The sequence below is a fragment of the Melospiza georgiana genome, chromosome 1 (assembly GCF_028018845.1).
Source record: "Melospiza georgiana isolate bMelGeo1 chromosome 1, bMelGeo1.pri, whole genome shotgun sequence".
NCBI classification, from domain to species: domain Eukaryota; kingdom Metazoa; phylum Chordata; class Aves; order Passeriformes; family Passerellidae; genus Melospiza; species Melospiza georgiana.
Genome location: NC_080430.1, coordinates 33,385,537 through 33,400,202, shown reverse-complemented (window position 1 = coordinate 33,400,202; position 14,666 = coordinate 33,385,537). Strand labels below are relative to the sequence as shown.

The 14,666-nt window shown below is 40.1% G+C and overlaps 1 protein-coding gene across 1 annotated transcript; it reads left to right on the top strand.

Annotated features, from left to right (window-relative positions):
* Window positions 1–232: 232 nt before the first annotated feature.
* Window positions 233–3,486, top strand: NPVF (neuropeptide VF precursor). Its single transcript, XM_058035852.1, has 3 exons — window positions 233–373; window positions 2,184–2,556; window positions 3,435–3,486. Exons 1-3 carry the CDS (start codon window positions 233–235, stop codon window positions 3,440–3,442), a joined length of 522 nt encoding a protein of 173 aa, XP_057891835.1. The 3' UTR covers window positions 3,443–3,486.
* Window positions 3,487–14,666: the final 11,180 nt, after the last annotated feature.

Genomic DNA, 14,666 nt, shown 5'->3' with positions numbered 1-14,666 from the left:
AGTCAGTGTGTCCCTAACAAGGAGTTATGTTGTCTAAGATGCTTCACAAAAGAAATTCCCAACATTCTTCCAATATATTCAAATTATTTCCCTAATTATTACTGGGAATTGGAGCTTTAGAGACTGATGTCATGGTGAAATATTTTTTTTTGTTTTCTGATTATATAAAAAGATGGCAGTTTTATTTTCTGTACAGATTCTGAGCTCTCTAAGTAAGCTTAACTTGACAAAAATGAAAGTCATTTCAACCAAGAAGTTAATTCTGTTTGCTTTAGCTACAGTGGTCTTTCTCACATCAAACAGCATGTGCCTAAATGAAGCAATGAAGTCCAGGCTGCAGAGCAGAGAAGACAATGATGATAAAGATTATGAGGTAAGATCTGCATTACTGTGACATTGTTTGGGGGAACTTTGGGTGAGATCCTGAGCACACTGGATTTTTTTGGCACAGGCTGTCCTAAACTCATTCGACAGCATTCCGCATTACAGCACTAGCAGTATGAAAAAAGCTTGGTAAAAGAATTTTTCAAGAAATTTCTTTGCTCAAACACACCAGTTGATTGTGTAAATCAACTCACGTTCCAATTTTCTTGCAGTACATCTTTGTGATTAGGCTGCAACTTTTTCTGAAAAGTTTCTTATTTACACAGTGAATCCTCAATTAACATTCCTGTCAGGTGTTTTATGCACATAATATAACAGATAGATTGTTAATCCAAAATTAATAAAGGCATGCTTGTAATACTCAAAGAATAATGATAAACAGAGAACATTTTAAATCTAATATACTTAATGGCCTTAAAATTTTACTCTGGAAATTGCCTATAAAAATTTCTTTGCAGGGTTGCACATTTATTATGCCTCAATAGGTGCCAAATGAAATTTGCACACTTCATCTGTATTATTTTTCATGTTTTCCCTGCAAATGCTCCCTAGGAAATGGGAGCTAACCTCTCTTTTTGACTTATCATCATTGGTATAATAAACATCCTTCAAAACAAAATACAAATTCAATTATGCTAGTCAAATCTTCTGGACTCGAGCTCACTATCTTTTATATACTTCCAGAAGCACTGTGCAGGTGCTATCAGAGGGATAGTTTATTTAAAGTTTAAATCATGCAATGTGAACTAGAATGGATCATTCCTGTTCTCTGCCAGTAACTGGAGAAGCTCACAGGGAAGACAAATAGGGATAAAGAAGTGAAATTATGAGTAGGAGCATTTGTGTCTTTGACTGAAATTTAAATCCATATTTTTACATATTTGCAGTTAAGTCCTGGAAACTTTTTTTTGTCACAAAAGTAAGTTGTTTTCAATATGCCAAGGGAAGAACACTGCTCTATAAGAAGGGTCATACAGATAAAGCTCTTTTTCAGGCAACAGCTGCCCTCAGCATCATGAGACAGGTAATATACTAGGCTCAGTTCTTCACTGTATGACAGCATAGATACAGAAAGTGTATTTTGTGCTGATTGCACAAAAAATTAGGAGCCCAGGAGCTCCCCGTGTATCTTGTGGGCTAGTGGAGGACCAAAGCCATTTAAAGCTCAGAGCAATTTCTATGCTGCAAGGCCAGAACAGGCATGATGTGAACTTGACCCAAAAGCTTTCCATTCACTTCCCTGCCCGATAACCTGGCTGGATGTTGTGTCCAAAGCATCTGCCCAGGGCTGAGGAACATATAAGCTGTACCTTCAGGTAGCTTGGTCCATCCTCCTGTTCATCCAGACCAGATGAGTCTGGGTCTGTGTGAAGTCGCAAAATAAGTTCAGCATCTTCCACTCGAGAGAACTTCGGGTGGTGGCACTAGCAAATGTGGGCCTGACAGCAGCTGCTGTCCCATCTTAACTGACTGCACAGGGTCTGAGACCTGTGCCCAGAAATATTTCCAACTGACACCATTTGAGCTGAACCATTTGCTGACACTGATATGGGAATATGCCCTTGTGGTCAGAGCTCTGAAAAGATAAGCAGGACAATGTCAGCATATGAAGTAGTGAAGGAGCACACGTTACAGAGGAGTTTAGCAAATAGATCTAAAAAACATTTCATATTCAAAAAAATAAGAGCATTGCCCAGCAGCTTTCTAAGGAGGTATGAAATTGAATACTTTGTGTCATTGGTAGCTGGAGTAATGCCCTATAAAATGATTATATCCTTTTCTCAATTATTTTTCTTTAGATTAAAGATAATATTTTGGAAGAAAAGCAGAGGAGTCTCAATTTTGAAGAAATGGAAGACTGGGCATCAAAAGATATCATCAAAATGAACCCTTTTACAGCAAGCAAGATGCCAAATTCAGTTGCTAATTTACCTCTTAGATTTGGAAGAAATTATCCAGAAGAAAGAAGCATTAAACCATTTTCAAATTTGCCCCTGAGATTTGGAAGAGCTTTTGGAGAGAACATACCTAATCATTCTCCAAGGGTATCACACAGGCTTGAGAGATCTCCACTTGTTAAAGGTTCCAGTCAATCACTTCTAAATTTGCCACAGAGATTTGGGAAGTCACTGGCTGTCAATCTGCCTCGAGACGTTCAGGAATTCGAACCAGGTAATGCTACACAAGTGTTCAAGCCCCATATTAAAATGCATATTAAATCATAGGTTACCAATGATTAAATACAGCTAGAATTCCTCTAGGAATATTCCTAAGCATTGCAATATGAGTTCAATTTGCCAAAAGAAAGATTGCAGTTCATCAAATCAAAAAGCCTCATAAAAAAGCAGTAGAGATGATCTTTTTATAAAACCTTTTTTAATGAGAAGGTGCCAAACAGCCAAATCTGAAAATGTTCACATGACAGGATTAGATTTGATGCTTTTTTAGATCAGGTTTCATTTTGAACAGTCATAGCTTTGGTGAAGAAGGCTCAGAATCATTAAAATATCCCATTTCAGCACTATAAAATTACAAACTTACCTACAAATTACTCCTCAATTTTCTAAATTTATGCAAATTAGAGTTATAAAAGACAAAATTCCAAGCCAAACCACAGCATTCTGAAAATTATTTTTTCTCCTCCAATCCTATTTTTTTTCATATTTTCTTACTGAGACAATGTTTGAGATTTTGAGTTTTCATTCCATGTTACCGTGGAAAAATTTCTGTGACATCTCAAATTTTTTTTCAGCATAGAAAAACTATTTCCTGCTATTAGTAAGAATAATTTAAACCAGCTCTTCAACAAACAGTCCTTCTTATCATAACTGCTGCCTTACTGGAAGTGCCCGTTTGTCTTGTAACCAAGATTCAGTTGGCTACCCCTGACCTCCATCTGACACATGAATAAAGTAAAAGTTCAGGCCAGAAAAGATAACAGATATATTAGAAGCCAAGGTTCTCTCTCATTTAATTTGATTCCTTTCATTCCTTTCTCACTGTCTCACGTAATTATAACAGCTTTTGTTTTATTTGTCTGGTATTTTTAGGGATATGAATTCTAACACTTATGTTAATACTGGAATGAAATTATGAAGACAGAATCTGAAAGACTTGGAAAAGCTGCAATGTGCTTTCAAAACTAAAGGTCATCAAAAGGAAATGTGTGAATTGAAATGCAAACCTGCCTTCATGTATGCATAATGTCTTTTTTTCTGTACAAACCCTTGACACATAAGACAATGATAATTGTAGTAATTGTTGTGGTAGTTTGCTTCAGTGGTGGTCTAGTATAATTCTATTTATTTCTGTGCTACTTATGTCCTATTGGCTGTAAAACCAAATTTCAGAACAATGGCTGTGTAATTTACAGCATTTAAAGCAGAATTTTAAAAAGCATAAAATTAATAAAGGCGCATGGTTCAAATGAAAAGAATCCTATAATGTGAATAATAACAATGAGAAGCAGAATCAAAACTGCTGATAGCCATTGTGTCATGAGCAGTTAAAGAAAATCAAGTGTTGAGAAAATGCTTTTTCTGCTTTTTATGGGTCATCTTGGATGTAAATCTGAAAGGCAACTTGTCTCTCTAGCAGCTGGCTCCTACGCTTCTTCTTCAGCTCACATATAGTCCAGCTTTAAACTGATATTAGACTCACACACACAAATGGGTGCCCTCATCAGCAGCCCTTTGATGCTCAGTCTGTTCAACAGCTTGGAGCCAGACAATCAGTCTCTCTCCGGCTCCTGGCCCTCAGACCTGCAGGTCCCTTTGACTCCTCAGTTGCTGGCAACCAGATCACTCACTCTACTGTCCAGCCAGCCTGGCTTGAGGTGTGCTGTCAGATCACAGCCATCCATGTTCACAGTGTCCATGCCCAGGGTCCATTCAGTGCCTGCCTGAACCTGTCAAGGTGTTGAGTGGTTCTGTTTGAGTCCCATCAAGTGGTCTGGGAGTTCTGCTCTTTGCTACTGTCCTGTTGCCTCCTCTTCCTCAAGGTTTGGATCTCTGAGAGTTTATTACTTCTTCTGTCTCTTGTCTTAGTCTTTATGCTTAAAAACCAGTAACCAGATGTCCTTACATTCCACATATCTTTACAAGAACCTGGAAAAAAACCCTATCAAACTGATCAGATCAATTCATAGATGGGACAGAGGCTGAGTTGCCATTCCTCCACAAAGTTAATGAGGCTACAGGAAACACAACACTATTCAACCTGTACCTGGTGAATCTAATTCAATCCAAAGGAATCAGACTATAGTCCTGAGAATACCTATTCTCCTACTCACTCATACCTGAAATAACAAAGAGATAGGAAATTCTAAACAGATAAAAATCAGTGAGATTACACTTTCTGAATGTAAGTCCCCCAAACCAATCTTTGGGTTTTCCTCTGAGCCTCAGAAAACATTTTACCTAACAAGTGCTGTTGAAAGACCTGTTTTGCACTATAACACTCGGGTACAGCAGCCAAGTCCATGCTGAAGGACACCAGTCAACAAATTGTGTGTGGGGAAAGCCAAAGATCCAGGCTATGAAGCAGAAGTCTTGCCACTGCCGACCACCAGAACAGGTGCCATTTATTCCTCAGTCAGGAAAACCAGGATCTTAAAGTGATTTACAATCAAATGGGCAGCAGAAGTAAATGCCATGAACTTTAAGCTGTGTTTCTGGTCCTGCAAACCTCACTGCACATCATGCGAACCAAAAGGAAACAAGATTTGTGAGAGTCCCTGAGCAGCAACAGAAGCTGCCTTTTTAAGGCACATATCACCTAGCAACAGGGAAAGGGTACACATCCATTGGCATTAATGATTGCTGCTGTGGGAGGAAAGCAGAAGCCCAAACACTGGCCCAGCAGCAGGTACAATTAAGTTGTCCTCTTATGGCAAGCTTCATAGCACGGATACAGGAGGTGGCTATTGATTTATTTTCCCTTAGCAGAGGAACTGCTAGCTGAAGAGTACATAAAGTAGGAATTATGCTATGCTGTGCAAAATTTCTGTTTGGCTTGAGAGCACATGAGCCAAGAAAACAATCACTGGATAGTGCAACAGGAGGAGAAGGGGCACCACAGGCAGCATACATTGCTCTGGCTATCACTCACTGGATTATTTATTATCCACATACAGATATTATTCATGAATTGGGAAAAAGCAAGGAAAGGACACAAGTAAATCAATTGACAGACTATTGGGACTTCCTGGCATGAATTCTTGCTGGGTTCAGGAGCTCCCAGCCCTCCTTGCCATACAAGTAATATTTATGCCTGTTATTAAAGTCTCCATGCAAAAAACACCAGGCTTATTTTAGGTTCTGACTTGAGCTTATAGAGAAGACAGCTGACAATGTACTGATTAATTTATAAGTCCAAAGGCTCATCATGGGGTTGATTTCAATATATCATTTAGACAGATTTAGTGGAGTGTAAAGTGACACTTTTGGTTTACCCTCAGAAAGAACCAGACTTTGGAATCGTGTTTGAAATCTGTCAGTCTTAGATTCCTTTCAATTGCTTTTGCAAGTGCCTTTTGTATTTTTTTAAATATGAAAACTGGGCTACCCTTAGAAATGAGAGACCACTAGAAATTTCCAAACTTTAATCAAGACATTTTAAAAATTTCCCCAAGTTTAAGAGCACCTGTTAGCAGGAACTGGAAATGCTTTCATCAGTGCCACCCACAAAAGTACTTCTGGCACAGATACCTTGATAGTCATAGATGTCTGATTTGCATTTGTGCTGCTCTCCTGGTGACAGAATGTAGAAGGGCATCAGCTAGTGCCACTCAGATCTTTTGTAGCCCAGAGTTTGGATGAGAAAAATTTGTGCTACTAGGAAAGAAAAAAGAGGCTTACAGTATCTTTATGTGTATTTTATCTCATGAAAAATGGATAGAGCAAAATACAATTTTCATCTCTTCATATCTGTGCACAATGTATTCTATGCAGTGGTTAGACAGAAGGTCAGTCCTGTGGCCTTACTCAGAACTGTATCCAATTAAAATTTTAGTGAAAACCAAAAAAAAAAAAAAAAAAAAAAAAAAAAAGAAAAAGAAGTAAAAGGGTTTCTCTTACAGTTGTCATACAAATTATCCACTTATATCCCTAGAGTTAACTGGTAGAAGAAATATTCTAGATTGGTTTTCAGAAAACTCAGACACCTCTGTAGGCTATCATTGTACTTGAAATACTGAAAAAAAGTATATGGTTATGACAGATTTCTTAATCCAGAAGTTATTAAATGCTATTCAAGTTCATTCCGTCCTTTTATTACCATTCTCCAACATGCTGATAATGCATAAAGTCAAATGAAAAACAGAAGGGTACCTCCATTGTTTGCAGGTCTTAAAAATGGAGTCAGGTGTTTAATACAGACATAGGTCAGAAAAACCTTGCACAGGAAAATTCATTTTGCCACATCCCAAATTTTCAGAGGCACCCAAGTACTGCTTTGTCTCACACAGCAATACCTCAGCAGATAATTATTTCTTTTAAGGCCATGCTTTCAACAGGAGGTGGGACGACATGATCTCCTTTCTTCTCACATGTATTTGATACCTCAGCCACACTGAAAGAAATGTTTAAATAATGGAAACTGGAGCTAAACCTCGCATGCTGCACACTGTAGCACAAATGCACAGACATGCAGCAATGCAATATGAGTGTTTTAGGGCACACAGAGCCATGTAGCTGTCTTTGCAAATTTGGGCATATACAGGTAAAAAGTAATAGATGAAAAGGGGTTCAAAACCAGAAGCAACTATTAGGAACACTGTAAACCAAAACTTTGCTTGGGTTTTGACCCTTAGTTCCTAAAGCTGCCCCACCTCACATGAAAGAAAACATTAAATCAGTGTGCCTCACTGAGGTTCAAAGTATGTCATAAATCTCTGAGGAGCTTTATATCAAAGTTATCAGTCGAAAACAGATTTACAGTTTGTGGAGATGCTTGTGGTGGGCTGATCCAGGGTGGAGAAAAGGAGCATACCAAAATCACCATATCACTTCCATCTTCAGCTGGACAATTAAGAAAAAATATAACAAAAGTCTCACAGGTGAAGACAAGGAAGATCACTCCTAAATTCTCTGCCTCCACCTCCTCCACACCTGCAGTGCAGGGATTGGGGATTGGGGATCGGGGTCAGTAAATCAAGTGATGTTTCTGCCTTTCCTCCTCCCTCCTCACATTGTTCCTCTGCTCCACTGTGGGGTCCCTCTTCCTGGAGACAGTCCTCCATGGGCTTCTCCAGAATGAGTCCTTTCCATGGGCTGCCCATCTTCACAAAGTGCCACAGTGAGTCCCTGCCATGAGGTGCTGTCCTGCAGGAACAGAGTGTCCAGTGTGGGTCCCTGCAGGGTCACAAGTCCTGCCAGCAAACCCACTCCAGCACAGGCTTCCCACATGGGTCACAGCCCCTTTCTGGCATCCACTTTCTCTGGCAGGGGTCCTCCATGGGGTGTAGGGGGACAGCCTGCCTCACCTGGGTCTGCAGGATGCAGGGGAATCTCTGCTCCAAGACCTGGAGCACTGTCCTGGATTGTCAAGCAAATTGTATTCTATTTGCCATCTGTACGGCAGTTGTCTTCTGTTAAGTGCAGTGTTCCTTATCTCTTCCACAACTGGGGAGACATCTGCTGATAACAAGCTGTTGAATGTCACTGCATGACTGATAAGAACTATAGCATCCCTTGTGAGATGCTCTGCCCAGAGAGAAGAGCCAAGCATTCTACCCAGATGTAATCTTGAGTTTCTGGAACACCAGCACAGCTTCTCTGCTGGATTTCTCAGAGGAACAGCTGCCTCTTCTTCCACTAGGTCTTCAGAGGAAAACTGCACCCTTTTCTACAAGATCCTTGCTCCAACAGAACCACCCCTGACACTGCAGCCACATTTCCAATTGGACTGCACCCAACACCCTGATCAACAGGGTGTCAGGTTCTGACTCTGTCAGTGTTGTTCTAGTGTACTGCATTGTTTATTTTATGTTTTTATTTTCTTCCCTATAAAAGAACTGTTATTTCCTGCTCCCATATTTTTTGCCTGAGAGCCCCTTAATTTAAAATTTATAGTGATTCAGAGGGAGGAGGTTTACATTTTCCATTTCAGAGGAGACTCCTGCCTTCCTTAGCAGACATCTGTCTTTCCAAACCAGGACAAACACTTCTTATTTGGATGAATTAGTGAAGGAGAACAGAGGGAAACTTGTAAAAATAATCCACTTCTCTTAGCTGCTTAACTCTGCGGGTACTTACTTGGGGCAATAAATGTTTGGAATTTTTTCTATGGCCAATACGGAGAAATTTATTTGTAAAAGAATGGAGACAAACTTTCTTTGAGCTCTGTTGTTGAAGAGAGTGGCTCAAGAAAGACATAAAAGCACATGTTTGGTGCTGAGCTTGTCTTTGAGTGTAGTTACCATTTTGACTAAGTACCTACTTGCCTCTAGGGACCACCATCAATTCTGAGAGGTGCAGGTTTGCCTGTCCCTCAAGACACAGTTCAAACTAAAATGTACAGCCCAATTCAGCAGCTGACTTCTTCTGGCAGCTATCAGAGAAAAGTCAGAAGTTTAATTTAGATTCCTGCGAAGAAATTAAATACCAGTGGAGGTACTGCAGAGCAGCCTATAGTGCAGTTATACTGGGATCACATGTGGCTTATGGACTCTTGAAAGAAGTTTGAACCCAGGTGATTCTGAATTGCTCCTGATGTGTCAGTCTGAGGAAAGAGCAGGGGAGGGGAAAAGAGCAGGCAGTTTTTAGAAAGTTCTTCCTGTGTCTGCTCAGCCTCCACTGCATGTTTCTGGAAGTTCTGTATTTCAATACATTTCCTACCAAATATGTTCTTGCACATATTTATACTGCATATGATTTTATGAATCCAAGGGGGGGGGGGGCTGGAGGATTTCAGAGCCCACCCCCATCTTAAATGTGTAACTAGTGATGAATTCTTTCTAGGTCTTATTTCCCTCTGCTGCTAAGTGCAGATGGTGCACAGTTTGGCACTTGCACAACATGTACAGTAGTGATTTTCTTAGTTAACCCAGAAATCACCAAGATGAGGATATTTGGTAATTTCACTCAGTAATTTGGGCTGACTGAAAAGGAGCACATAGGAAAAATGTTTGCAGGTAATATATAAAAGCGTGGGCCTTTTCCCCATTTCCCAACATGTAACAAACAAAATATTCTCATTTGTTAGTTTTTTTGACAGTGAATAATCTTTTTTTTTTTTATATAATACTTTTCTCTTAAATCACTATTGGATTATATGCTTTTACATGTGTGCTACGAAATTTCTTGTTCAGACTGTTTCATGTAACATGCAAGCTTCATATTCTGCGTCATGACATAAACTAGAAAAATTTTATGTAATTAGTTTGAAATCTAAATAATCAACTATTTTATTCAAATGAAAGATACACATAAATACATTTTATACAGGAAAATTGACTCGGAGATACAAAACATATGTCTGTTCTCTAAAGTAAAAGCAATTTGCAATTATGGAAATGAGATTCAAGTCTGGAATTCACATCGATGCAAAACTGCAAAATGGTCTGTGGCCACGAGAGGGCAGAAATAACATTCCTTGTAAAGCCTGATTTTGGGGAGAATCGTGTGTTCCCTTATAGAACCGGAGATGTAAACTAGCGCGGCAAACTCCTGGAAGAGTTAGAAAAATTGAAACTACAGCATTAGCTTTACAAAATCTATCTTGTTAAACCTTAACAAGTCATGTCAACTTTCTGTCTTTTAATAACCATTCCTAGAACAAATAGAATTTTTAAAAAGAAATTACAGTGGCATTTGACATAAAGCCTGAAGAGATAATTTGTTTCAGTGTGTATTAATCTGCCTATCAATTCTTTCTAAGTTTTTTCTGTTTAACACCAGCTTAGGGATAAGAATATGTATAATTTCTCACTTCAATAAACAGCTTGCTTTGGCTCTTTTTGGATCTGTGAAAGGCCACTAGATTAATGAAAGGTCTAGAACATTTCTCATATGACGGAAGGCTGAACAGGAACTGTGCAGGCTGGAGAAGAAAGCTCAGGAAGGATCTCATCAATGCGTACAAACACCTGAAGGGAGGTTGCAGAAGAAGAGGGAGCCAGGCTCCTTTCATTGTGCCCAGTGAGAAGACCAGAGGGGATGGGCATCAACTGAAACATGGGATGGTCCATCTGAACACAGGGAAGCACTTAGCCTGAGCCCAGAGAGGGGGTGAGAGATCCCTTCTTGGAAACGTGGTCACAGGCAGCCTGATTTAGGTTGCCTTGCCTGGGCAGGGGCTGCACCAGGTGACCATGAGAAGTCCCCTCCCACCTCAAGCATTCTGTGATTTTGTGATATCCATCCTTCCCTGACACCATTGCTCCATCAGCACAGGACACCCACTGTAGCCTGGTTAGGGAGCTATAAAGAGATATATCAAGGACCTTCATCCTCCCAGTTAGTTTTTTCCCAAAGAAATTCAGTAATGGGGAAATACAGGTGCCAGTGAAACACACAACTAAGGTACTGATAGATTTACATGTGGGGGATGTCCTTTTTGTGTAAAGATTCAGGGTGTAGAACTGATGTCCTAAGCCTTTTTCTTCCAGTCAGCACACCCTCTGTAATAATAGTTGAGGCAGCCATTCCCATTGTATCCTAAAACCACAACTCTAATTCTTCCATAGTATATTTCTGGAAGGAAATAACAGACATTTTTCAACAGTTGAGTAATTAACGAAAGGAAGGAAAATATTCTGCTGAGGCTTTCCAAACATTCAGCTCTAGAGTAAGATAGAGCATGAAAAAGACATACTGAAATAATAATTTTTTTAGAATATTTAAACTTGTGAACTCTGGAAATCACTGACATAGCTGTACACTTGCACATGGCACACACATTAAAGCTTAGTTCACTTTAATATGATGGCCAAGCCATCCAGGTTAAAAACAAATCAGTGGTTTAAAATCATAATAAACCAATTACTGGCTCAACTGGTTATTAATAATACAATGGTGCATTTAATAGGTATTCAGAAAAGCTATTTATGTACTATCACTTGCCAAAAGACATGCTTCCAGCATTTTTCACACTGCTTTTCCAAGAAAAGTAGGACCTCCAGCTAGTTTCGCTCTCACTGGTGAGAAAAAACAACAGAAAAACCACTCTTTTCAAATGCATCCATTTGTTTTGCTGTCAATTCAAGCCAAACAAAAAAAAAAAAAACATATTGAGAGAAAAGGTCAGCAGAAGGAAGTAAAACAGATCAAAATCTATCACCATGTCTGTCAAACACAGGAAGGTAAAAACATCCAGCAAGCCAACTTAACCAGAATCCAAACTGCACCAGTGGTGGCCAGCTCCAGCTGTTTTAAAGGATGGTGTGAACATCCCACAAGATCTTAGCAAAGAATATTGGTATCTCCAGGAATAGGAATAAAAAACTGGCACTTCATGGAATTCTTGCTGCTGTGCTGTCTGCCTTACTTGAAATCCACTAGGCTCAGCCAATTTGTCAAGAATTGTACAAACATCCACATGACTTCATTAAATTCTTCCCAATCAAATTTTCTGTAACAAAGTGTCTTGGTTTGTGGCTGTATTTGTTGCTTTATTCAGGAGAGGTAAAACTGCACATGACCTACATGTGTGTGGGATCCCAGCTCCCAGGTGTGCTCTAACATCCTTCCACCCCATCCAACATTTAAACCCCTGCTGGCATCACCAGCTGCCTCATCCTGGGTGCTGCTCCCCAAAACCCTCTTGCTGTGATGTCAAACACTGCCAGAACACAGACCAAAGCATAGTCACAGTGCACTGAATAAGAAGATAAGCTTAGTTCAGAGTTCAGCCCTACAGTTTCCTATTAAGGCTTTTCTTCCAAAGAGACAGACAATAATGGTTGGGTAGAGAGGAACTGATCTCCAAATACTGTGAATGTGTTGGAATAATTTTTCTTTAGGGTTCTGTAAGCACAATATTTATTACATTTAGAAATAAATTTTTACTTTGGTGTCATTTTTCAAAATAATCATGTATCATTTTCCTATACCTTCTTAGTTCTTCCCACTGGGAGTTTTCCTCAGCAAAGCCTCCCAGTGAGATAATTCATTCTCTTGATCATGGATTTCTGAAAGCTCTGGGGCTGCAATGTGTATGATGGTGGCTCCTGCTTTGGAGAGACATCATCCTGGAAACTTCTGATTTCCTTTGTGGGTGATTTCCCCTGGGTCAATAAGGACTTGTGACTTTGGTTACTGTGCTAAAATCCCCTTGGATTCTTCTGCCAAGGAATTGGGCCCATTTTCCAGGGAACAGAGCTGGACAGACAGTGTGGGCTCCTCTGCATGCATTGGACTGTGTCCAGAGAGCAGAGCACTGTTCTTATGGATGTCCTGACCCTTGGTCTGGATCCTGCTCTTAAAGGGAGCTGTCAGTGACTGCAACTTTGAGGTCTCCAAGCCAGCCACCTGGAAGTGCTGTGCAGGAACTAATTTTCTGGAGCTGAAGGCAAATTTTATTATTTAAATGGTGGGTTTGGACTAGTGAAGCTGCAGGGACATAGGATAGATATGTCCTATATGAACCCTTTTGATGAGGGAGGGTGGATTGTGGTGATTAAGGGGTCCTGGTGCTGGTGTGCTGGGTAAGACTGCAGATGGGTTGAAGCCTGAAGTTGAGTGCAGTCGAATGATGATCTGGTGCTACGGATGACAGCTGAATGCTAGGAGACTGATGAAGTAAAATTGATGGCACAGATCCCTGCCTCAGTGGGCAGCCGCTGCATGGAGCTACAAAGAGAACCCATGAAATGTGGGACCTTCCTATATGTGCAACAGGCAGGGGGCAAAAAATCTGCTAGTCACAGGCTCCATCTGTAATTCTGGCAGCCAGAAATAAGTTTCTGAAACAGGCTAATAAAACTGGGGAAAAAGGAAATTCCACTGGGGTCGGAACAATATGGACTCAGAAGTACATAGCATTGCAAGTTTTAGCAGAACCACAGCAGTTCTGCTAGAAGGAAAGTCTGATTTCTGTTTCTTGCCCACTTGCAGATTATGGATCAACAACTCAGAACATTTTTTTCATTGCAAGCCAGTTACTTGAATGTGAGTCATCAATGTAAGATACCCACAGTGTTCATACAGACACCATATTAGACCTACCCAATACTCTATAAATTGCCAGCATGATAGAATTAGCTTAGGTTTTTTCATTTGAATATGCTACATCAACTTCTTTCCTTCAAAAACATATGGCTGAAACTCCCAGACATCCTGGAAGAATGACATATTTCAAATACTTTCGAATTAGTTCCCTATTTTAATAAGGCAAAGCAAAATCCTTTCCATTTTACTGACATATGCCAGAGAAGAAGAGGACTTGTTTAAAATATCCTTTCTGTCAAAGCTTTGCCAAAGTCAGGATAGCAAACCTACCAGTCAGATGAATATGAATTGCTCTTTTCTCCTTGAGACTCTTCTCAGACTCTTCTTCCCATTTTAAGGTCCATATCCAAAAGCTAGCAGATCATTAGTGCAGAGCAACACAGAAGTCTTAAAAGTACACCTCAAAATGTAAGGATGTAAAACCAAGGCCTCTCAGCCTTCTTCACATGATGAGCCATTGTTTTTTAGTCAAAAGGAGTCTTGTCACAGTGTGTGGAAAGCAGAGTGACTTCAGTGCTTCCCTTTGTGAACTGATCTAGCCATTATTCCACACTGCGTTTGTAATGGAGCAAACAGGTTCCTGAGGGCTTCCCCAGGAGTGCCCAGAAGAAGCAGGCACAGATACAAGAGAATGCTCTGCAGGCTCTTGGTGGATGGGAAAGGAAGCAGTAGCGCTTCTTTGTCTACTTTGTCTAAGAAACTGATGGTGGTTTTTTGTATTTTTGTCTTCTCCTTGGAGAAGACTCTTTGTCACTGTGAACCAAAGCTTCATCTGATAGAAAGTAAAAGTCCTGGTGCTTTTGTCTTGCACAAGAGAGCAGCTCAAAGCAGAGGCACCTTGTTTAGATATAAATGCCTGCATGGAGCTCTGGAGAGCTCAGGGGTTTACACTGACCTAGTACAGCTCCTCTCCTCACAATCAGCTGATCAACCAGCGTTGAAATACAAATTTGTTCAAGTGAAAGGAGGACTGAATCATTTCCCCTAAGCACAGATGTAGAGACAAAAACCATGGCAGTTTAGGAAAAAGGTATTTTCTATTAAATGTATCATGGGTTTAAAGTCCTTTTCAGAGTGGGAGTGGAACTTCACAGTGAAACTGAATTCACCAAG

Bases quoted from the DNA above. Each gene is read 5' to 3' on its own strand.
- NPVF (XM_058035852.1), top strand. From the start codon at position 233: ATGAAAGTCATTTCAACCAAGAAGTTAATTCTGTTTGCTTTAGCTACA. The intron at 374-2,183 runs GTAAGATCTGCA...ATTTTTCTTTAG, and splicing joins ATGATGATAAAGATTATGAG to ATTAAAGATAATATTTTGGA.